This window comes from Castor canadensis, chromosome 3, assembly GCF_047511655.1.
Source record: "Castor canadensis chromosome 3, mCasCan1.hap1v2, whole genome shotgun sequence".
Taxonomy (NCBI): Eukaryota; Metazoa; Chordata; class Mammalia; order Rodentia; family Castoridae; genus Castor; species Castor canadensis.
In genome coordinates, this window is record NC_133388.1 from 38,298,685 (window position 1) to 38,324,243 (window position 25,559).

At 35.2% G+C, this 25,559-nt stretch overlaps 1 protein-coding gene across 12 annotated transcripts in view; it reads right to left on the minus strand.

The window, feature by feature from the left end:
• The window catches only part of Rad51b (RAD51 paralog B), a 574,154-nt gene that overhangs the window by 455,124 nt on the left and 93,471 nt on the right, over window positions 1–25,559 (minus strand). For 7 of the 12 annotated variants that reach the window (XM_074067715.1, XM_074067716.1, XM_074067719.1 and 4 more), the window contains one exon: window positions 9,977–10,045. The exons of the other annotated variants lie outside the window; for them this stretch is intronic. In XM_074067715.1, coding sequence (XP_073923816.1) covers window positions 9,977–10,045 — 69 coding nt within the window. The remainder of the gene's footprint in view (window positions 1–9,976; window positions 10,046–25,559) is intronic. 12 annotated transcript variants of the gene reach the window in all.

Consider the following 25,559-nt stretch of genomic DNA (forward strand, 5'->3'; position numbering starts at 1 on the left):
TGAGATGTGAGCAGACCGAATCAGTAAGAATTGAAAAGATAAGGAGGGTAAGCCATAGGTGAAGGAATAAATCAAGAACATAAAACTGTTCTGAATATTGTATTAGGAACAGAGATGAAGTCCGGTCTAAGGTTCAAGTAAAGTAGGTGTTTGATAACAAACACAATTGAATAAATACTTATAAAAGGCTTTGAGTGCCAAGGAGACCAACACCAACATAAACTTGGCAATTAGGCCACTGCAAGTTACAATTGGTTATTAATAGCAGAAGCAGCAGCATGAATTTCTTTAGAAAGTGTGGTTTTAAAACCAATGTAGGGTAAAGATTGGAAAGAAGTTGTTGGAGCCATGTAGTGCTAAGATCCTCAACTTGAATAACAGCACCCATTTAGTCAGCACTCAACATTTATTAAATGTCTCAATATTTACTATGCACATGTGAATAAGACAGTGTATTTCTGGGATAAACTGAGATAACAAATGTTCATTGTTCTAAAAAGCTAAATTTTACAGTAATTTGTTATGGCAATAGATAGCTAATATAGACTATGATGTTAACAAAGAGGACACCAAATTAGGTAAGAAAGTCAGGGGAGGAATCAAAGTATGCAGCAACGGAAAACAGTGTTAAGTAGATTTTATGTAAACTGGTCATGCTTTTGCCTTACTTGCTTGGGTTTCAAAATCTTCATTTCTGGAATTCACGTTGCATTTCATACTCAATCCTAACTCAAACCTAGCTCAAACCTCCATCTCAATGAAACTACCTGAAAAACCCAGAATTCATATTTTTTCATACTTTTCCTTCTAGGTAGTCCTGAATTTCGACTTAAAATGTCAAAATGCTTATTTTAGTGTATTAAAATCTAAAAATCTGAGTTCCCTTGCCCTCAAACTGATAACCTCCTAAATAATTAATTTAGAAAGAAGTTTTAGGAGAGTCTTAAGAAGCATAAGAAAGGGCTGACACAGTGGCTCAAGCAGTAAGAGTGCCTGCCTAGTAAGCATGAGGCCCTGAGTTCAAACCCTAATCCCACCAAAAAAAAAAAAAAAAAACCATAAGAAATAAGAAAATGAAGTTTAAAAAAATTAACATTTAAAATAGACGTTGGAAGCTCAGTTTTTTAAAAGTTTATTTTTTAAAAAACCTAAATTTTCAATTTTCAAAATGGTCCTAATGCACCAAATTAATCTATAACCTCCCCACTTAAAATATAAATAGGCTAGTACCAATCCTAAGGAGTTGTAATCAGAACAAATTCTTACACTGAAAATAGTTGTGGGCTTTTACACAGAACAGCTGCCACCCAGGATGACTAAAATAACACAAATTAGATGTAATTGAGTTAAAGGACCACACTAGGTTTGTAATTCAATTTGTCCTATGTGGTTTGGGTTTGGGGTTTTTCCCCCTACTCCAGTAAACCACAGTTTGAAAACTTCATCAAATGAGAAGTACAAAGAAATAGGAATACATATAATGCAAATGTTTAGCTTGAACAATTTACATAAAATGTACTTCAACAATTTAGACAGTTTTAGTTTGTTTGTTTTTTTCTTAAGTCTAATGGCAGTAAGCACTTATTTAAGCTTCCTCTGAGGGTCCTATTTACTAAAACTTCTTACTGCCAATTTCTCACTCTTCAAAATATATCCTCTCTTAACATTGAGTTTTGTTTTAATCTGGTTTCCTAACTTAGCACACTATTTACCAGAAGTACAGAGTAAATTCCAGGTCAGATTCAAACCCACTTATAGGCTTTAGTCCAAAATCCTTCAGGTCATTAATGAGAGTCAAGGGTAGAGCCAGAATTTTTACTACAGTGGACCAACCTTTCAAAAGCCTCAGATATGGCTGATTATGTGTTGATGATAGATATGGCTAATTACATTGTCATCATGATGTTGATAATTTGATTTCTCTGGGTCTAGCTAGCATAAACCTGTCCCTAGAAGAATGTTTAAATAAAATGTCTGGGAACTAGACCTAACCTTTGATGGAATTTATTCATCCAAGGCACTAAGGAATTGGTCACTAAGGAATTTTTTAGGAAGAGAGTTACATGTAGACCTTTCCATTAGAAGTCATGGGATTTGTGCAAAATTTGAAGCATAGCTCTTAATTCATGCATGATAATAATTTTAAACCAAAAAGTCTAATGTAATTAATAGGCCCCATTTCAGAAAATTTTATTTTATAAGATTTCTCTGATAAACACAGAACACAGCAATAGAAATGTGCATCGACTTGATAACCAATCAGAAGACAAACTCACCTTCTTTTAATATCAATTACCTATAAAGTCATTTTGTCCTGGGAAGACAACATATGAACACTTTTACTGAGACAAACTCTTGTCTCTTTGGTGTTTTACTTTGGCAAGTACAGACATAAAAGGCAGGTGGCCTAATAATTCTTCTTAGCAGAAGAATATTATCATGTTTACTACAGAAAACATGATAAGGCTATCCCTTCTATAGCCTAGATCCTTTAGATTCTTTCCCAGCTGTCCTAAAACTCTAAAACCACCCCCAAGAAACTCTAAGTTTCTTAGATTGCTCAGACAGTATACCTGCCAATCATGTCAAATGAAGAGGGAAAATGATTTTTAATAATATTTTATTTTAACAACATTGATAGCAGGGAGACACTATTTTTCTAATTAAGAAGCTATTTGGATTGCATGGTATCTGACACAACCTCAAGTATACTATAAATCTTCCTAAGGACAAGACCAAGAAGTGCAACTAGTTAATTATAGGGGTTTCAGGGTCTCACAAGTAAATCAGATGCTGAATACCAGCTAGAACATGCATAAGGCACTCAAACAATCTTAGCCTCTAAATCATTGTTTTTATTCCAGATAGATAGTAGCCCTCTTAAAGTACAAGAACATACTATTGTGGCATTGTGATCATATATCTTAAATTCATTCACATTGAAAGCCAGCTCTACACAACTTTAAAAAGTTTGGTTCTAGTAAATTAAATAAATCTCAGATTACATAGCCATTATCATTTTACAGATGGAGAAATTAAGGCAAAGAAGAGTGATGTGACTCACCCAAGGCAATGTAATGAGTTAGGATTACACTGCAGTTAGAGAATAAACAGCCAACTCTTTCCACCAAAGGCAGATGACCTAAGTAGTCCTATAACATTTAACAATCACACAGACCAAAAATTGTCTTGAGTAGTCTGGAATATATCAAGAACTGTGTATTCTTCAAGACCCAACTCAAATTATATCTATTGCAGTTTGTTCCCTTCTCTCCATTTTCCAAATTTTCTACACGTCTATTAAACTGTCTTTATCTTAATAGCAATTTATTTTTTGGTACAAAGCTGCAAATCAATTTGCATTTGCATCAAAGGGGGAAAAAAAAACAAAGATACAAAGCAAGTCACCAGACAGGTACCCTCTCTAAATTGCCCTTTTTGGTTACTAATTTGATTTGTAAAGTTAAAGAGAAATTTTAAAAACTAACCTTTTTTTTTTTAACCTTCAGAACCATATTCCAAGACTGACACTACTCAATCTATAGAAAGAAAACATGTTCTGATGACATAAGACATGTAACAAACCTATACTTAAAACTAATCAAATACAAGTCATCTTTTTAAGTTAATATGAAACTGCTGAATAAGGAAACAGACTCCTTACATCAGTTCAAAATGTCTTGCCTCTAGTGAGCCTGGTCTGAAGCATTCCAGAGTAGTTTACCTACTGAGTTATAAACATGACGATTTCATTTCAGTATAGGTTATATTTAAAACAAGTTTCACATGTGTTTATATATACATTGATTGTGGAGCATATAGTTTAAAATTGTGATCTTTAATATTTTTTACTTAAGAATAGAATAGTGGCCAGATGCAGAAGATACACAGCAAGCACCACAAGACTTTATAAAATCAAGTGTTAATTTTTTTCACAGCAGGACAAAAGAATTCTCATCCTACCTGAGATGATAACAATTTGGAAACAATGATAAAAGAATGAGTTTCTTGAAACTGTTCACTCAAGTTACTATCTCCTTTTATCACCAATTGTTTTCTTCCTCTATAGAGAAAGTTTACTGTTGTTTCACATCAAGCAGTACAAAGGTATTTTTCAAGGCGGCTAAGAGCCCTACATGTTTTTATAACAAGTAACCAATTACAGAAGACGAGAAGTAGAATTTAGAAAGAGAATCTGACAGGATTTCTAACACAGAAAGCATTAAAATTCAAGTAAAGGTGAAAATTTATACAACTTTCCGTTTAAAGGCTACCTAAATCAAAGAACTTATGGAGAACACAGTAACAAACATAACCATCCAAACATACCTTTAAAAAACTCGAAAGGGCAGGCCACTAACTTTCGTAAAAGGCAACGAATAACTCAGGACATTAGCGCTTGAAAGAACTAAATACATCATGGATTGGCTTCTATAACATCACAAATCTTTTTATATTAAGTTTTCAGCAATGTTCTGCTTAACACAAAACACTATTTGTTAACCTAAGAGAAAGAAAAACTTTAGATAATCAAACTCTAAGTACCTCTCTCACTTTCAAGACCTATTTTAAATAATACAATAACCATCTACACTACCATTCACTTGCATAGAATCATTATTGAGGAGCACAAATATGTAGCAGTGGTTGTCTTTATTATTTCACTTAACATCCCTGGGTAAATTAAGAGTCAGAAATAATCTCCTATATGTCACAAATGGGAAAGTTTAAGAGCAAGGAGTGACCTGCAATCACAAAGTAAGATTGCAATGGGATAGGACTAATTCCCCAATTCCTGACTCCCAATCCTTTGCTCCTGGTATCTGATGGTACCTTCGAAATCTTTGAACACTCAAAAGCATAAATTAAGTTCAAGCTTCTTACAACTACTTTCTCAGAAACCATTTGACTCAGTCCTATTTTTCTCAGTCCTACTTTACTTTTATAGTTTAAAAAAATACAGAGACTAGTGTTCTAATCTAATTAAACTGACAGTTTGCTGGTACTAATACCAGTAAATAATATTTGACAATACCAAGTCCTTTGACAGATTTGCTTTGAACTGGTAATGATCACTTCTAGTATTCAAGGAAGAATGACAAAAAGGTAGTACAGGCTTCATCTATCCCAAAGTTATTATGTTATTTGTACCACAAGTGACTACAACCTAAATCAAGCACATAAAGTTTCAATTTAGCAGAATGTATTCTCTGAGCTGGGCACCAGTGGCTCATGCCTGTAATCCTAATAACTCAGGAGGCAGAGATCAGGAGGATCATTTTCGAGGCCAGCCCAGGAAAATAGTTCATGAGACCCTATCTCAAAAGCACCCATCACAAAAAAAGAGGGGCACTGGTGGAGTGGTTCAGGGTGTAGGCTCTGAGTTTAAGCCCCAGTACCACAAAAAAAAAAAAAAGAATGTATTCTCTGAAGATGAATTATTTCAATAACTTAATAGGATCCTAGAGCTACAAAAGCCCCAAAAGATTAACCCCGTAATTTTACAGATTTCAAATTCATTTCTTGAATTAATTTGGGAACCTCAGTGCTAAACAGAAGCAATTGAGGAGAAAGAACTTAGGCATATACAAAAGGGAAAACCATCTGGTTTTTATACATACTGCAGAGTCTTGGTTACATTTAATTTCCAGCAGTACCAGAAATTGGGATTGGGGGTGGGGGAGGTATATGAGAGAAACGAGGGTACTGTGTTAATGCCAGTGATGTTCTCTGAACTTAGTCCAACAGTATTTCTAAGACAGTCTAATTTTTAAGGAAAACATTTTTCTCCAAGCCAACAATTATAATCTTTTTTGTATTTAAATGACATCTGAACCAATACTTTCTACTTAAATTTTTTTTCCTATTTTTAACCTCTAATTTTCCACATGAGATTACTATGAGAAGAGAAAGGGTTAAACTAGCCCTCAAAATGATACTATGTCACAAATTGAAAAAATGTGATCAATCCTCTGTACGTATTAACAGGAAAAAAATCTAGTTATATTCTGCCATCAAAAAAGCAAGTTTGCAGAATGAGAGGCAGAGTAAGTTTCTAGGAGGAAAGCACACACAAGGCAATATTATATGCCTTCTGTAAGTCTATTTGTCTATCCCCATACCTCAGTCAAAGTATAGAAAAAGGTATGAAGGGATAGAAAAGCAAACTGAAAATAGTTGCCATTTCAACTGCTGATAGGAAGGCAACTGGGATTGGAGATGATGGTGATGAGAAAAATGTTAAGGGAGCCTTAATAAATATTCCAAATGTTTTGAAAATGACATATTAATATATTACTTAAATAATAAAATTAATTTTTTAAAAGAATCAGCCATGTATGAAAAGGACATAAGTTGAGCTTGAATATGCAAGCTGGGAAGAAGTATGACAAGGCACAAGTATGAAGAAAATCAGTTTCCTCATTAATTCTGGGTAAAGAGCTATTGTTTTCCTTCATTCAGTTTACTCTAACCCACTGTCCCTGGCTCTATCTTGTTAATGATGTTGTTCTTGTTGTTATTTGGGATTTTTTGTTTGTTTTGATTTGGTTTTGGGTTGGGGGGAAGGTTGTTTGTTTTGGTTTTGTGCTAGGGATTGAACCCAGGGCCTCACACATGGCTAAGCCCATGCTCAACCACTGAAGCCCTAGCACCAATCCTGTTGATTTTTAAAATGCATTAGTGTAAAGATTCACGGTTCCTGTCCATTTTTTTTCTCCCTTGGAAACTGAGATAAGGTAGGAGGATAATAAGTTTTCTGTTTATCTTGAACCTAACCAACCACACCAGGAATCTTCTGTGTCGCTTTTTCTCCGTCCCCAGCTATAAAAATAAGAGCTAGTTCTTGACTAAGCTGTATTAACTGGAAGGAGGTACTCATTTAGTACTGTTACAAATAAGTTTCATTACTGTTGGCTCCAGTACCTGTACCTTCTATAATCAATGTCCTTCCTCCTGGTTTGCCCAGAAGTAATGTGAAGCTAGTATGAACTATGCTCTGTTGCCTTTGTTGGTTATCTCTGTGCACATGGCTTGTTTATTTTCTCTTATTTGTCAAGGGTATTCTTTGAAAACTTTGATTTCTGCAGTTTCTCCATACTGGAAGGAGTTTATTAGGCAGGACAGAGTATTCTATGGGTATGGGGCAAAAAACAGCATGATCAAAAGCACAAGAGCAAGCTCAGAGAACTAGGAGGAAGCTGGTGAGACTAGAGTAAATGTGTATGTTTGGCAACAGGACATGGCCACAAGGTAGGGGAGGATTGTGGCAAAAGTGAGGCAAGAATAAACAGACTGGAGCTACACTATGAAACCGTGCTCTGACAAGCTAAATTCAGTCTAGCTAAACATTAATGCAGACTCATCAAAGGTTTATAAGCCATAAATGATATGATTAGATCTGTCTTTAAAGAAAGGGATTTGGCAGGATGACTTACAAAATGGGAAGACTGAAAAATAGATAAGCAGTTTCCCCCAAAGAACTGAAATGAAAGATGAAAAAGGCCTGAACTGCAATGGCCATGAGAACAGAGAAAAGGAAATGAACATATTCAAAAGCAATTTCTGAGGCAGAAGAGACAGGACTTGTTGATAGATTGGTTGTGGAGAGACTAAGGGAACATAGGGACTCAAGATGAATGTGAAGTTTTCAGCTTAAAGGAAAGGGGAACCATTAATGAAGGCAAATACAGGAGGGGGGTTGCTGAGTTTTGGGTGGGCATGGAAAAATGAGTTTGGGATTTGTTGAAGAATTTGCTGGATATCAACTCTTACTAAGCCCCAAAAGGATAAGGATCTTGTTTGCTAATCTTCTCTGTGATGCACTCGGTATAATACCATATGCATTTAATTCAAGTTTGTGAGAATGGTGATAATGCTAACCTATGCCAGAATAAGTGAGACTTGACAATACTTAAGATATCTCCTCAAAGTGCCTGTGTGGAAAAGAAATATGAGACAAGATGGTTTGTTAAACTTTTCTGTCAAATTTCTTCTTTAATAATTTCCATAATAAATGTCTGATAATAATAGACATGTCTTTCTTTGAACAAGAAAGTTTATTACTAAGAACAGCCTGCGGTAGACCATAGTACCTCTCACAACTTTACATTCTACGCATTCCAATAATCAAGTCACATCACCTCTAATTCTCTTTCTTGTTCAAAAACCTGTACTACCACTTAAGATTCTAAAACCTGCCACACCCAACAGTCAAACATAATCAAAGCCATTTAAACAATTTGAGGGAAAAAAGGGGGGAGGGGGAACTCACGGCTGTTTTATTTTAAAAACCTTGGGGGAGGTATAGAAAAAAAGCACCATTTGTTCTGGTTAATGTTGTTGTGCAATGTTTTCTGGGGTTTGCCTTGTAGGCATGTTGAAATCATAACTAAATAAATCAGCTCGAGCAACACAAAGAAACAATATTCCCTTCCCCCTTGGATGCCTAAAGGAATAATGGCATCTTCTCCATGATGTGCACACACTTTGGAGCTGCTTTGTTTTTAATCCTCTGCCAAGTTAAGTTTTAGTTTTATTTTAATCTCAGTAACCACAGTAATTCTAAATTTTTGACAAGAAATGCTTTCTTCCTTGCAAGAATCCCACTCACTGTTTTTTTCCTGGAGCTTGGGGTCTCAATAATGGCTGCACTGTTGATCTCTTTTCATGCGAATAAACGAAGTATATTTCCTGACATTTACATGTTAGAATGTACATGGAATGGGTTGAGATAAGATTCTCACCTTCTCTGCCTATCATTTTTTAAAAATACATTTATATGTAACAACATAAGAATTTAGGAGATCTGAGCTCAATCTCATTCCTTTCAGTTAGATGGATGATGTTAGTTAAGCAACTTAAAATTAGGGAAACAAACTGGATGGTTCTCAAATATACCTTTTTCTTTAAGATTTTGATTCTAAGGATTTGGGGGTTTAGCACAGTGGTGGAACACTGGCCTAGCATGCAAAGGTCCTGAGTGCAATCCCAAACATGGAGAAAGTGAAGGGACATGGACACAGGATAGATGGGACACACCGTGAGGACACAAAACAATGTTTAAAAATTAACCAGTCTGTATCACTTTGAAACTATATTCTAAGTGAGGTACCTAAGCCAAGAGTTATAAATTGTTTGATATATTGGAAAGAGAGGAAGATTACAAGTCACTAACCTAGTTCAGCTTTGTCATTACAGATAGAGATCGGGACTGAAAAGAGAAACATAGCACACCCATAAAAATTATGGGTATTCAAAACAATGGCAAGAAAAAAAAGAGTCATGACAAATTTTTTAAGAAATGGAGATATAAAACTGTGTAAGTACAAATTTATTTTTCAGAGTAATAATTTGCCATATCATTTCCATTAAAGTATTCTCATTATAAATACTCAAATAATACAAAAAGTACCCAAAAATGCAACAAATCATGTAAAATCTCACTATTGAGAAATATTCAGTAGAAAAATTTAGTGAACATCATTCCAGACAACTATTTACATGTACAGATAAGTAGATGAATGGACAGAAATAAATTTATTTCTTGGATAAGATTACAGTCACCTTTAAAAATAAAAGACATCAATTCTAATTTTACTTGAAATCTACTGAAGCTAAAATGAAAATAAATTTTAAATCTTAGATAAATGGTTCTTCAAACAAGAAACTTTGAAAAAAATCCATCTTCTAGGTTGTATCCACTATAAGGATACAGACCACAAAAATACACTACAGCAAATTCTATTATACTTCTGATAAAGCAAGCCAAGCCAGAAATTTAATTTTTAAATCCCTCCTCAAAAAAAAAAAAATATTCTCGTACGATATACTTCATTATACCAAGTCAAACCGTTAGGGAATATTCACTTTTGAAATGGTCAATAAGAACTTTTGATTAGAGATGGGGAATCTGAGTACTATAAATAGAACTGCCAGTCCCATCAAATATTACTAGTTCTCGTTCTCTGAAACTTACTCTGGCCATCTTCATCTCTTTGGTCCTTCTCTTCTCACCTTTTTCTTTGCACCTTTTCTTGTCCTCTAACTGTGGAATACACAGATATAAAATAAATCTAAGAAGGTCACCAAATAGTGGGAAGGACTATTTTTTCCCCTCAGTTTGTTTTTGTTTTTTGTTTTTTTAATAAAAGATGGGATTTCTGTTACATTGCCAGGCTTGCCCTGCACTACTGGGCTCAAGTGATTCTCCTCCTGCCTCAGAAATACAGGTACACACAACTTTGCCCAGCCTTCTCTTCAATTTTGAAAAAACAAAGGAGTCTCATTTTTCAAATAATTTACACACATCATAATAAACAAAGGCTTTGAAGTAGAGACCTTAGAGATTACCTGGGCTCCAGGGACAGAAGATCTTTCAGTCCCTCAATTGTGCCTTGCTCTTTCACCTCCAGGTGTTTTACATTGCTTGGATCATGCTTTCTCTCATTCTCCTCATCTTAACCAAGTGAACACCTACTCAATGTTCCTCAGGGGCAGGACTTGAGTTTTGCTTCTGTACCCCTCTGGATTTCTTCTCCTATAGTGGTACTTATCATATCCTATTTTATTCATCTCTTCACTCATCTTGAACCTTCCCAAGACTGAAAGAAACTAGGGCTTTATCATCTCACTCTAGCATACTATCTGGCACATGGTAGGCATTTAATGAAGATTTGTTGAAGAGATGAATGACAAGCCTCACTGAAACAATTAAAATATGTTCTATACCTCTAGAGCAGCATTACTCAACAGAGATTTCTGCAATAACTAGTGATAGTCAATATCCATGTTAGCCAATACAATAACCACTAGTCACATGTACCTCCTGAGTACTTGAAATGTGCTCAGGAGCACATTTAGCTGGTGCAACTAAATTTTGAATTTTATCTAATTTCCATTCATTTTAATAGCCACAGGTATTAGTAGTTAACACTGAACAGTGCAACTCCAGAGTCACAATGAGAATATAAAATATGCACAATGTGGTTTGTTTATATTGTTTAACATGTTGAACTTTAAAGCATAGTCTACTGATATAATACCAATTTCATAAGTAAAATTTCTCTTAACTGATTATGCATTTTGAGCACAGGAAATTCACCTCGTTCATCATTATCTTATGTATATGGTAAATAATTATTAAAACATTTAATAGTCAAAATGAATAGAAATCCTGACAGCTTATAAATTTAAAGAATCTTGTGTTCTGTTTATTTTCTTCTATTTAAGAGTAATAGGTAAAAACAAAGAAACAGACAACCACCAATAAAGTAAAACAAAACAAAACAAAAAGATGTTACCTGTACTGAGTATCCTCCACAGTATCAAGGAACTAAAGAAGGCTACCAAATATGTGACACATCTCCACCTTTGCTGTACCATTTTCTTTGTAAAAAGTCTAACTCTTAATCCAACTCCATCTTAATCTGTCCAAATTATACACATACTACAATGTCTAGCTCACATCTTACTCTACTCTCCACTTTATAAAGCATTCGTGTATTTTAGGGGGAGGTGCTGTTGTATCTTGTTTTCTTCCTTTTTTTTTTTTTTTTTTTGGTTTTGGTAGCACTTGGGTTTGAACTCAGGGCCTTGCACCTCTCAGCCCTTCTTTGCCTTAGTTATTTTTTAGATAGATTAGGGGCCTCTCACTGAGGCAAATGTCAGTATGCCCAGCTTTATTGATTAAGATGGGGGTTTGCTAGCTTTTTGCCCGAGGTGATTTCAACCGGTTCCTGAATAGCTGGGATTGCAAGTCTGGGCCACCATGCCAAGCCTGAAGTATTCATGTTAACAAAAGAATTAAATCTGTCTTGTCTACATAGTCCTCTGGGATGGTTGATTCTGCTTTGTTCTATAGCTGTTTAAATATATATATTCTGTCTTTTGCTAGATAATAAATTCTCTGAGGACTGATTATCTTAGTCATATTGCGCTTTCTGCAATGCTTTCCAGAGTGTTCTTTACTAGACTCAAATTAGAATATGTGTTGAATTAATGAAGTCTCACAAAATAGCTGATGTAATTATAGGCATTCAGTTTAGGATGCCAAAGGACATCTGTTTCAGAAGTAATAATTGTTAGGGAGAAAAAACACTTTTTTTCTTTTGCTTTTAGAATCCTCAGAGAGTGGTAATCTACCAATAATCTTCTGACAATATTAGATATCTTGTCAGAATGCATAAAAAAGTTTAATACCATTTTCTCCACGTATCTTTACCTTTGTTAACACTAAAGGCACACTTCTGTTACTCTTCTTATACACAGATTTTATTAGTCCTTGAAATTTCACAGTGCTATGTGCTTTATTATTGACAGTGATGCTTTAAAATATATTATTACATTTCAAAAGTTTGTACAACTGTTTTTAACTTTCAGTTATTATTTTCTCTACAAATGAAGCCAGGGAAATTTTTCTACTTACAGTTGTATAACATTTACCTAAGGAGATGACTCTTAAATCCTTTGTGAAAATACCAGTGTAACATAAACAATAAAAATTAAAGAAATTCTGAAATTAGTGGAAAGAATGTACTTTCTTGAAAAAGAATGACTAGTCTTTATTCTGTTCTTCATTTATCTTAGTGTCAACATTTTTAATACCTAAAGGATTTATTAGTTTAACCATTCTAATACGTTTGGAAATATCTATTGCTTTTCAACATTTGTAAGTCACATGGGGTTATTTGCTCAAAAGAACATGAGGTGTAGAAATGTTTCCATATGCTGGAAAATGGTTCCATCAGTTTAATAAGACAAGAGAAAAATGTGGTTTATTTTGCAAATGAATACTAAGCTAAAAAAGGTGCCCTTCTAAAAATGAGGTACTTTCAGGGGTAACTATAAACAACTTTGCAGCCATATGAGATCATCTCACAAACAATAGAACAGTATAAATTTAATTATTACACAAATTCCCATACATGCTAGTTTCCTAAAATTATATTCAAAATTCAAATAAACTTGAACTCTCACCTATGGATAAAGTAATACTCTTTCTGTCTTACTATTTTGAGACTCTTGAGGTCAGAGGATCAAGAAGGATAGTTTCCAACTTTCAAGTTTCAAATCTTTTAACCATATTGTTACTCCTCTCTACGCAAGCCTTTTAAACTGACAGCCTTAAGAAAAAATGGATACTACATTAAAAGCTAAAGGTAGTTGTGTTATTTTGGTTAATATGCCATTTAATATTCAATTTCTGTTCTGAAAAAGTTTATAAAAATAGGACTGGAGGTATGGCTCAAATGGCAGAGCACTTGCCTAGCAAGTGCCAGGCCCAAAGTTCAAGCCCCAGCACAGCAAAAATTAAAAAACAAAATTAAAAAGTTTATAAAGATCTCACTTGATAACAGCAAACTATCATAGAAGAAAGAAAAATTCCAAATCCCTTTGACAACCAGATGATATATTATTACAACCCTCACCCATTTCCAAACCAAATGGGTGACAGCACATTTCAATAGACTCCAAACCACAGGCTACCATCTACATATACTATAAGCAAATTTGTGACCAAAACAAAAATACTAAAATAGTACTGCTGTGTAGTACTTATATCCAGATGCCAATTCCATTTGCAAGAGATTGGTACTATTTTACTCTGTTCAGAAGACATCCAGAATTCATTGTTATATTGGCAGGAAACAGAGGCATTTCTATGACAAGAGAAATTCAGAATATCCCTTAACCTGATCTCAATCTTAGAAGATCCTAGAAACAACCCAGCCTCATGAGGGTCCATTTTAGAGAGTCTTTTTATTTGGGCGTACTGGGGTTTGAACTCAGGGCCTCATGTTTGCTAGGCACCACTTGAGCCACTCTGCCAGCCTTCATGAGGGTCCATTTTAAAATAGGACCATACATACACATATTCTTATAGACTATAACAACTGTTTACCTAATTTTCTACACTTTTTATTATTTTGATACATTTTAACTATTCTTCTTTATGACAGGATTCATTTCTGAAAAATTTTGTTTCCTTGGTTGTAAATGTATTGCTGGGTAAAGAAAACATAGAGGCAAATAGAATATGTAAAATAGTAAAGAGTGTCTCTCTTATTTTATTTTTTAGTATTTTGTGATGGGTTCTTGCTATATTGCCCAGGCTGGCCTAGAACCCTTAGGTTCAAGCACTCCTGCCTCAGTCTTCTGAGTAGCTAGAACTGTAAGCCTCCACTACTGCAGCCAACTTAATAAAATATCTGAGAAATAGCTTAGCCAAGCGTAAAGTCATGTCCCTATAGTCCCACCTACTTGGGAGGCTGTGGCAAGGGGGATAGTTGTGTCCAGTGGTTCCAGTGGTTCTATAGAGAGAGAGAGACAAAGAGAGAGAGAGATTTATCTCTATAGCTAGCTAGACAGATAGATATAAAAAGAGATGGATGGATGTTAGGTAGAGTGGTGACTCACTCCTGTAATCCCAGCACTAAGGAGGCTGAAATAGGAAGATTATGAGTTCAAGGCCAGCCACAGCTACATAGCAAAAGTCTTCTCAAAACAAAACAAAACAAAAAATCTATTGAAAACATTGTCTTTAAGATGGCATATTTTTCTATTATCATTCTATATGCAAAGCAACTTAAGTATCAAACATTAAGGACTGTCTGACTTATACAAGTTTAAATAAAGTTTTAAGACCCAACATTTGTCATTGACAAAAAAAAAAAAAATACTATTAGGGCTTGTAGTATTTTAGGCTTTTTTTCACCCAACGTAGGTTTCGCTATTTGCTTCAAACACAACAGTCTCTTTCCAGTAAAGACTTATATTTGAGCCAGCAGTTCTAGAAGTCAAGTTACTGATGTAACTTACTATCTAGTAAGAAATGCTGACTATGAAAACAGCAACTATTTTTGAAACCTAAAGTGAAGACAAAGAAGAAACATAGAGAGATGAAAACCAGCATTTAACGGAATACATTCCATGGCCAGACATTAAAATGGGAGCTAAGGACATACAGTCATAAGAGACACAGTCCCTGCCCTCATGAAGATTCTGATTGATTTGTTTCCATTGTTACATTTTTCTCACAGTGAAAGAGCTATTTATCAACCCACGAATAAAAATTAAACATGTCTTTTAGGGAACTGTCTCCAAAGTCCCTTCTTCTATGTCTTTGGGTGATTTTTCTATGAATGCTTGACACTATACATTCATTCATGGGGACATATATAAAGAGATGTGGTTAGTAATAATGGTGATGATAATGGTAACAGCAATAGTCAATACTTAGTAAGCCTTAATTCCACTAAGTACTTTATACTTCTTATTTATTCTAATCCTCACCATAACCCTATCTGGTAGATATGATTACTATGTGTGACAAGGCTAGTATTAAAAGATCACTGGGGTTTAGTTGCTGCTTAGTTAGTTGGTTGGAGACTGGGTTTTGCTATGTTGCCCAGGCTGGTCTCCAACTCCTACACTACAGTGATCCTTCCACAAAAGATCATTGTTTGATCAAAAAAATTATATCAAAATAAGGAACTTAAATGTACCAAATTAAGAAGTGTAATTTTACTTCTTAATTCTATTTAGAACCAAAATTAACAATTTGGTCAGAAATATAGGGCTACAGGCATGGCTCAAAGTGGTAGAGCACCTGCCTATCAGGCTCAAGGCCCAGAGTTCAAGCCCCAGTACTGCAAAAGAAATTAAAAAACAAAGAAATACACAACTGAAAATTTAAGGAACCAGTCAGTTCCTCAACAGAGTAGAAAGATACAATAGCTAAGAAATGGTAGGTGATAGAGAAGACAGAATGTACCAATATCCTACCCACTCAAACCTGAGTTAAAAAAAAAACAGCATAATAGATCTAAAGGGACTGTTTTAACCAACAACAAAATTTAAGATTTAGGAATTCATTTTTTCTGTTGTTTATTCTACTGAGAAGATACAGCACCTACTCCCTTTCCAAATTTCTATTTCGTTTTCTAAAAATAACCATTCATTTCACTAAAAGTTTGAATTAGAAAGAAGCATTTTCAAATTCCTCAATTCAAAACTGGAAATCCAACTGAGACTTGAAGGTTCCAAAACTCTGTTGTTAAAACACATAGTTTCAGATATCAAATTTACTCAAAATCTCAAGACTGCAGTCCTTAAAAGGAACCAAAACAGCCCTTCCTTCTCTAACATACCTTCTCTGAGTTCCCCTTTCCATGATCCTGAACTGGAGTAAATCTTGAAGACTCCTTTGAGTAAAGTGCTGATTTCCACAATTCTTAACCTTTTAAGAGTCATGAACCTCATTGAGAATCTTGTGAAGGCTATGAGCTTTCTTCCTAGAATAATGCTAAGAATATACACACAAAATTGTGCAGAATTTCAGGAGTACCATAGACTTACTGAAGCCCAGTCATGGACCTCAATTTAAAACGCTTGATCTATATGATGTCCTTGAATATCACAGCATCTTAGTATCATATGTGAAAATAATAAAGTGAAAACTTTTGAATAAGATCAATTGAAAGAAATGTTAAATATCCCAAGATTTAAAAAAAAAAAAAAAGGAGTTCATGGCAATTTGGAGTATCATTAAGCTGGCTGTATATGAAATCTCACTAAACAGCAATAAAGGAAGTCATCTAGAAGTTACTGCCATGTTAGATTATGCAAAAATTACATTAATCTCATAGACTTCCACTACCAACTACCACCTTGTTTTAGATATTTTAATACGATTAAGGCTGGGGGCGAGGCTCAAGTGGTAGAAAGTCTCCCTAGATATTTTAATACCATTTACTCAATGGGGAAAAAGTGACATTCCAGTATCTGGATTTTCCTTACTCTTCCTGATTATCTAGAAGACAGTTGAGCATATATTGTTTTTTGTTGTTGTTGATTTTATGCTTTAACTGTCAAGAGTTGGAGGGGAAAAGTAGCTCTTACTTTTCCCTTAGGTACCATTGTGTTCACCTGATAAATATTTTGATATAATAATACATTCAAGGTAAATATGATTCCATCCTCTTTGGTAAAAGGATTCCCTTCCCTACCCAATAATCAGTGACTTTGAATCTTTTTGTCTTCTTGACCCACTCTCAAGCTAACAGATTTCAAAGAAACTCTACTGAGTATCTAATAATTTTAAGGTAAGGCCAGTGCCCAGGTCAGCTTTAGTCACTAGAGTATACCCAGTGTTCAGCGTGCCTGGCACACAGTACATGTACACATGTAATAGCACACAATACAACTTCAGGGGTGAGTGTAGAGACACATGTTGGTAATCCCAACTAATCAGGAGGAAGAGATCAAAAAGATTATAATTCAGGGCCAACCCAGCAAAAAGTTAGCAAGACCCCCATCTCAAAAATAAGCCAGGTATGGTGGTGCACATCTATAATTCCAACTATAAGGGAGGCACCAGTAGGAGGATCATGGTCTGAGGCCAGCCCTAAGCAGAAAGCATAAGACTCTATCCAAAAAAATAATTACAGCAAAAAAGGGCTGGGAGCATGACTCAAATGATAGAGTACCTATCTAGCAAGTACAAGGCTCTGAGTCCAAACTCAAGTATCCCCCACCTCCCCCAAAAAAACACTTCAGTGAACTAACAAAATTCTTGCAGCAGCTACAATTCAGCCACTAAGTACGAGGGCCTGGAAATTTACTAAGCATCTCTGAGGCGTTTACTACAAAAGGGAATATTAAATAATCTTCATAGAGTTATTACAATGGTTAAACAAGATCAAATACATAAAGTGCAGCATAGAAGCATCAAAAATACTATGACATCCTTTAATACAGATCTATATTTTAAGGACTATTTGAATGAATATTTTAATATGTGTAGTTGAATTTAAAAATATGACTACATCACAAATTGATGTTATTCTAATTAACTTTATTACCACATTTTTATTAAATGACAAAAAGGGCCAGAAAAGGCTAGGAAGGAGTAGAAATATTAAAATACAGAGACAAAGGGTGGGAAGAATCCCTCCTAAATAAGGCAATGTTCTGAAAGAAAATAACTTCCTTATATATTTGTGGCTTAAAACACAACTAATACTTTTCAAGTGACAAACCTGGCACAAGCATAGCAACTGGGAGTTTATTTTTACCGAAGCTATTCTCCAGCTCTGTCAAAAAAAAAAAAAAAAATCCTTATGTCTTAGAGGCACGTACTCTACAATGAAATTGTCTTGGTGGTTTAAAAAAAATATGCTTTAGTTTTCTTTTTTTCCCTCCAGTACAGGTTTCTTTTAAAAACTAAATCTAAAGCGCCATCTACTGTGTCTGTTCTGACCACATCACTTTTGTGAGTTTCATCCCAGAGCTCTTCAGAAATAAGAAAAGTAGCAAATTTCATTTTAAAGATGTATTTCAAATAAATGAAAGACAGTATGCAGGGGCTTTTTTCCCATTATGTACTTTTACATAATATATTTAGGCTTTCTTTTCACTTTCTTCTTAACTAGGCCTGATCTCATCATAAGGCAAGTATCACAATAAGGACCAAATGTTTCCCTCTCTAGATTAGAGATAGTAATAACAATAACACGCTTTTTTGTTTGTTTTTGTAGTGCTTGGCATTGAACCCAGGGCCTTGCACATGCTAGGTAAATCCTCTGCTGCTGAGCTATATTCCCATCCCTGATAATACACTTTTGTTTAGGGTTTATTGGGTGCCAAACAGTGTTCTACTGGAAAAGCCAAGTCCTATACTTTTGGGCAAAAGTTCTCCTGACTTTCTCCCATTTTAAGTGTTTAAGCAGAGAACCTTAAAGGCAAAAGTCTATCATAAACCTAAACACACAGGGAACCTGTGTCTTTATGATGATTTTCAAAACAGGAAACCATACAATTGATAAATGGAAATTTTTAATTTCGTCTTAATAATCTCAGGAAAGTATGAAAGAAATGAAGTAAGTCTTCCTAGCTGCTTATACATACAAACTCTTTTCTAACCCTCCAGATAACTTATTCTCGGTACAGTGGTTTTCAAAAGTTACTCCATGAATTCTCATTGAACAAGAGAGAAGGCAAGAATGCAGCACCACTTAATTAAGACAAAGGTTCTATGGATAAAATTTAAAACCCATTGACTTACTCCTCCTACATCAGTGCAATTGGCTCCTATTAATTTGTTTCACATGAGTATACCATCACAAGGGAAGATACTGTGCCTCTATTCTTTTGGGAGGGAGGGAGGGAGGGAGGGATGGATGGATGAATATAGATGACCACCCCACAGCACCTATGACAGTGTCTATTATTATTTTTAATTCAGTGAGTCTTTTCAGTACACAGATGTAGGTTTAAAGGATTTCCAGTTACTGTACAACCTCCTTCTTCCTCCTTAAGAATACACTTTTGGGACAGAGAAAAAAATTTTAAAAGAAGATAAATATGATGTGTTGGAATGGGTAGCTCAGTGGTAGATTGTGTGCTTATTTAGCATGCTTGAGGCCCTGAGTTCAATGCCCAACACTAATGAATGAATGTATGAATGAAATGCAGTCTGTCTATGATATAATGGGTATGTTAAGAAGTCTCTGTTATTTACACATTTAAATGAGTCATGTTTGTGAAATATATAAACCAAGAACTTATTCTACCACTATTATTATACAAATATTCTTACAATTTCTCATGGTAGTTTTCTTCAGAATCAGTTTTGAAAGTAATAAAAGAAAATTCACTTTACTACTTTACATTTCACCTATATTTCAAATCTCTTATTAGTTTGATCATAATAAACTTGAGCTCTAAATGACAGTTGGCTAATTCAAAAATCAAAACTAACCTACAAAATAAGGACGTACCTCTACAGAAAATAGTTGAAAGAATAGAAGGGCTGGTTCTCTACATAATTTTCCATGACTATTTTGAAGGGAAACAGCACCTATTTGGATATGCTACTGCTGGCATCAAAAAAAGAAACTCAGACACCATCTTTTAAGATCACTGCACTTTGTAACTGTAACTATTGCCATAATAGTTTTCATTTTCTATATATCAAAATGTTCTTTGTCTTAAGTTTTTCATGAAAGGAATTAAAGCCCGGTCCCAGAGACACCACAGTCTTCCTCTTAGAGGAGTTGGCAGGCTTTGTGACCCCATTACATTAATGTACTCCTGCCACTTCACATAAACCTTTACTTTGAGTTCAATCTGTCTGCCACCACATTGCCCAATCCTTCCACTATTCCAAATACTCTAAAGCAGCTTCCCAGAAATCCCTATTTGGATCAGCAAAACAATTTGGTGTCATCAGCAGATTTCACCATTTCCTTTTGGGCTCATTAAAACACTAAACAAGCACAATCTTGGTATCAACCTCTGGGGTTCCTACCATGAACCTTTCTCCAGCTGAAGTCAAGCCATTCTTTGCTAGGTTAAGATTTCCATCATAGGACAAGGAGGTGTTTATTTACTAAAAGTTTACAATTTGATGGCTATTTTTTAACTGAAAGTTGCAAAATGCATTATGAAAGGAGAACAAAATCCCAAAGGCCAAAAAAAAAACAGCAAAAATAGCTCCTAGTTGAGCTATCTTATCAAAGCACTCAAACCACCCCAGATTCATCTAATTCTTAAACTTTAACAGGACTTTGACCTTATGTCTCCAATTATTTTATTTCTCTTATAATTATATGAGACCTTATTAAACACATTTGAAAATTCTATGTGAATTATAACCAGTCCAACTACCTTATTAGACTTTTTCTTCTCTTTATTACATTTAAAGACAGAAAAGCAAACAGTCCTTATGCAGAAAGTAAAAAAGCAAACAGCTCTCTACCCAAACTGGTCTGTACTGTGAATGAGAAATCACTCTTTCGTTTATTCAAGTGCAAATCTGTTTGAAGCTTTATTCTGCTTTCCCAGCCTGCTCTCTGCAGCTGCCTTCAAGATGAGATGTGGGAATAAAAGAAAATGAGGCTGGGGCCAAAAAGCAATACTATCCATATGTAAATGCACTCAAAGAGCAGCAAAGTTCTGAACATCCCTTTCCACTTTTTCCACTCTAGTAGATCCCTAGTCAAAAGTGGTAGTACACTATATCATGTCCAGTCCTATTTTAAACAACTTCTCAAGTGAAATTAGGGAAAGGATAAGGTCGCCGTTCCCTTCCCCAAACCCCAAGCCTTACACAGAGCCTGGGATATTTCAGGACCATATTGTAGCTCTAAGATGGATAAAATGAGGAAGAATGAAAGTGCATGGAGAGAGCCTCACCGATCTCTTAAAATGCTTGTTGAACAAGCATCAGTTCCTTAAGCAAGAGCATCAGTGAGCAGAATTCACTTCACCTTTCTTGTCCCACACAAAATCAAGGCAAAAGTCCTCCCTGAGAACGCTGAATCTGCTTTAGACTTTCAGAGTGTCTGGCAGCCATTGACCAACATGGGAGAATGTCTGGTAACCTTATAATCCCTGCAATCTACTCAGCACCAGTGAACCACACAACTGAAAAAGTTCACCACCTCAAAGTCAAACTCTGCTGGGATCAGAAGAGTATTCTCAAGAGTTTTTACTCAGATGTCATTCGAACTCCCTGTTATTTTTAATACTGTTTCTTGGATTTTGCCCTACAAATTATTCCCAAGTCACAGAAGGACCATGAACAATGTCCAGATGTATGAAATGCAAAAATACTTTCCTCCTATTTGAGAATTCCAAGATAAACACCACTAGAAGCACGTGTGACTAAACTCAGAGCTCGTTCCAAATTAAATACTGCATCATGTGCACAGAATAGGACTTAAAAAACAAAACCCCACAAATATTCTACACGGTTCATAAGCCAGGCTTGGGCAAGCACATGACCACGTTTTAAGAAGGAAACATGAATTGGAGAGCAGGGGTAAAGGGTGAGAACAGTCTCAGTCAGGACCTTTCCCAGAAAAGTACTGCTATTTCAGTGAACATTTGTATAATATGAGACATAGATAAAAGAGGAAACAGTACTTTTCTCTGACCCTTATTTCTAAAACTGCCCTTAAACAAGAAAACCCTACAAAGATTTCAAAATCCCCAGCTAAGCCAAGCACAAACATCATTAAAAACAGATATACACACACTCACTGAGGTAATGAATACTTAAATGTCTGGCTGGCCAGCCTAGACAGAATCCTTTTGACCTATAAGCTGGGTCTGAACAGAGTACATGGAAACTTGAAGGCAGAGAAACAGGACAAACAGGCCAAGTGAAAAAACTTCTACATTATTGTCTATGTTTCAAAAATTAAAGTAAAAAATAAATGGATGGATGCAGAAAGTAGAAAGAGAAAAGTAAGTTTGGCCATCTATCTCTTAAGTTCAGTTTTTTCCTCCCACAACTTAACATAAACAAAAGCTTTGAAGAAATGCAAATTAGGAAATGTTTAATTACTGAAATATCATGATTTTTTAAATTATACAACATTTAATAAATACAAAAGAACAAATTATACCATGTAGGTTATAAAGCAGAATCATAAAATATATATGCATGAAATTATACCCAACTTATGAATTAGAATATTTCCAATCTATATGGACTAAATGTTTATATCCCCTCAAAATTCATATGTTGAAAGCCTAATCTCCAATAAGTAATGGTATTTGGACAACGGGCCTTTGGGAGGTAATTAAAGTTAGATCTTGATGGTAGCGTCTCCATGAAGGGAACAGCATGTGATAACATAACCAAGAAGAGGGTCCTCACCAAGAATCTGACTCATCTCTTCAATTTGTATATGGCACCTTGAGTTTGGACTTTCAGTATCCAGAAATCTGAGATATAAATGTTTGTTGTTTAAACTGCCCAATTCATTTTGTCACAGTAGACCATGCTAACTAAGATACTATCCCAATGAAGTTATGCCTGGGTCCCATTTTCCTGTCTCTCTCCCAACGGTCATCACTATTCTGAATTATGCATTTATTTCATCCTGACTTTTTTTTAAAAAGAAATGTATTATTCTTCTTACACTGTCAACATAAACTACCTAATTTATGTAAGGATCTATATAAAAGTGCACACAATTTGGTTTTAAATTTTTAAAGTTTATATCCTAGAGCAAGATGATAAACTTCACACATTGACTACACACATGTACCTAAAATGAACTTGGTACCCATTCTTTATGCTCACGTTTGTGTGTGTTCCTATATTGGAAGGGAGAGGGAACAGTAAAGCCCTTATCTCAATATATTTTTAAGATACCTGCCTCTATATTGTCTTCCTACAAATTTAAGTACCTCAAGACAAGGAATGATATCTTACTTGCTTTAATTTCCTAGTACCTAGCAGAGTATTAAGTGTCAAATCATTTTTTTCAACTAATCTCTCAAGTTATAGAGTTTCACAATCAGCTGTTCATCAACAACAACAAATACTGCGGGGTTTTTTTGGTTTTGTTTTTGTTTTTGTTTTTTTGTCAGCACGAGGGGTTGAACTTGGGCCTTACACTTCCTAGATAGGTACTCTACCTCTTGAAACATTCTGCCAGCCCTTTTGTGTTGGTTATTTTTGAGACAAGGTATCACTTTATGCCCAAACTGGCCTAGACCAAAATCCTCCTATTTGTGCCTCCCTGCCTAGATGGTTATAACAGGTGCACACCACCATACACAGCCATTGATGATGATGGGGTCTCAGGAACTTTTTACCAGGCTGCCCTTGAACCACAATCCTCCCAATCTCCACCTCCTGAACAACTAGGATTACAGGCTTGAGCCACCACAACTGACCAATATTGCTTTTTTGATCACTATTTTCCTTATATAACAGACCTCTTTTTATCCCCATGCCCAAGTTTTCCAATTATCTCCCTAGACTGTGAATGGTCACCTTATATCACATACTAGATTAAAATCTTAGGTGGCACTGAAATTGTCAAGTGAGTTTATTTCCTCAAGAGTCATAAAGGCTGACTTCTTATCACACAGTTTAGTTTAATAACATTTAAGCTATTCTTAACCACAGATAGTAACACGACATTGAGACAAAGCTGTTTCCCACTCAAGGACAACATCATCTACAAAACACAAATCAAGAAGGCCCTGTTACTTGACAGCAAGGAGTTTCACAACCACCTAACATAGCTCTACATTCTGTACTGAATGCAAGTCTCTTGGGGGCTGTGTTCTAAAGGATAAGCCTACACCCTCAACTATGTCAGCATTATGCAATATGTTCATGGTAACAAATTTGTCTGTTGGCTCAATGCAGCAAAACTGCAGTTAATGCTAGTTCAGATTGGAAACAAAGTTGTGTGATCTCCCCCCAAAACATTAGTGTTAAAAAACTTCTCTGACTCATCTCTTCATTATGCTCAAAGCAAAAGATTAATATCAAGAAGATCTAAAATATCTTTCTGGGTGTGGAGAAGAATCAGAAGAGAAAGTGCCTAAAGAATTCAAGCCAGTTACAAGATATCAATCTAAAAGATCATTCTTTCTTTTCTTTCCTTCTTTCACAAGACCTTTTTTTAATTTTTAATTTTAATTTTTTTAATTTTATTTCTAAGTTTATTTATTTATTATTGAAACAGGGTCTTGCTATGTAGCTCATGACACAACAGCCTTGAACTCAAAATACTCTTGCTTCAATCTCCCAAGTATCTGGGATTCACACCACCACACCTGGCTAAAGGGATAAATGAATTAAAAGACTTAAGGATTACACTTTATGGAGCAAAGTTTGGGAAACTGTTCACACAAATATACATTATCTACAGGCTAGAGTTAGTTCTTATATTATAAAAAATAAAAATTAAAAAATATTTTAAAGCACTGCAGCACATATCAGATTACTTTGCAAAACTTAGGCATCATTTCACATAACACAGGTAAAAAGGCTAAGTCAAAAATCTACATTGATTTCACTGATAGCTATTGCTGGGAAAAACACTGAGGAGGAGAACAACTTTCTCAAAAGGCTATCTGTGCTCTATTTCAAAGCCCTGAGGCAAAAAAAGAAAAAATCAGTTATCTGTATTTGCCAGATATGATCTTGCCTTCATTCACCTCAGTCAACTTTAAAGATATCCTAATTGCCACTAAATTTCAGGATCAAGCTGAAGACTAGACAACAAGACAGGCAAGTGATCACAATCATCTCAATGTGTCGCTCCACACTCATCAAAGCAGTCCAAATGCTCATTTACTAATGGGGAAACATCTCTACTCACACCATGCCAAAGACCACTTCATTTTCTCCACCTACCCCTACCCATTTAAATATGAATCTTTGTCAGCAATGTGGTAGTTCTACCACACCTAAAGGAAAGGAAAGTTGTTTACGGCACTACGGCACTGGTTAATTGTGAGAGTATTTTTCTGATGGCATCGACAAAAGTAATACTATTATCATTTCTGTTAAAACCAGTTTGTTCTTCGTGGTTGTTTTATCTTATTTATTTATTTATTTATTTATTTATTTATTTATTTAGGTGGTACTGGAGTTTGAACTCAGGGCCCCAGGTTTGCTAGGCAGGCACTCTACCAACTTAAGCCATGCTCCCAGCTCTTTCTCTTTAGTTATTTTGCAAATAGGTTCTCATGTTTTTGCCCCAAGCCTGGCCTAGACCTTGATCCCTCTATTCACAACTACT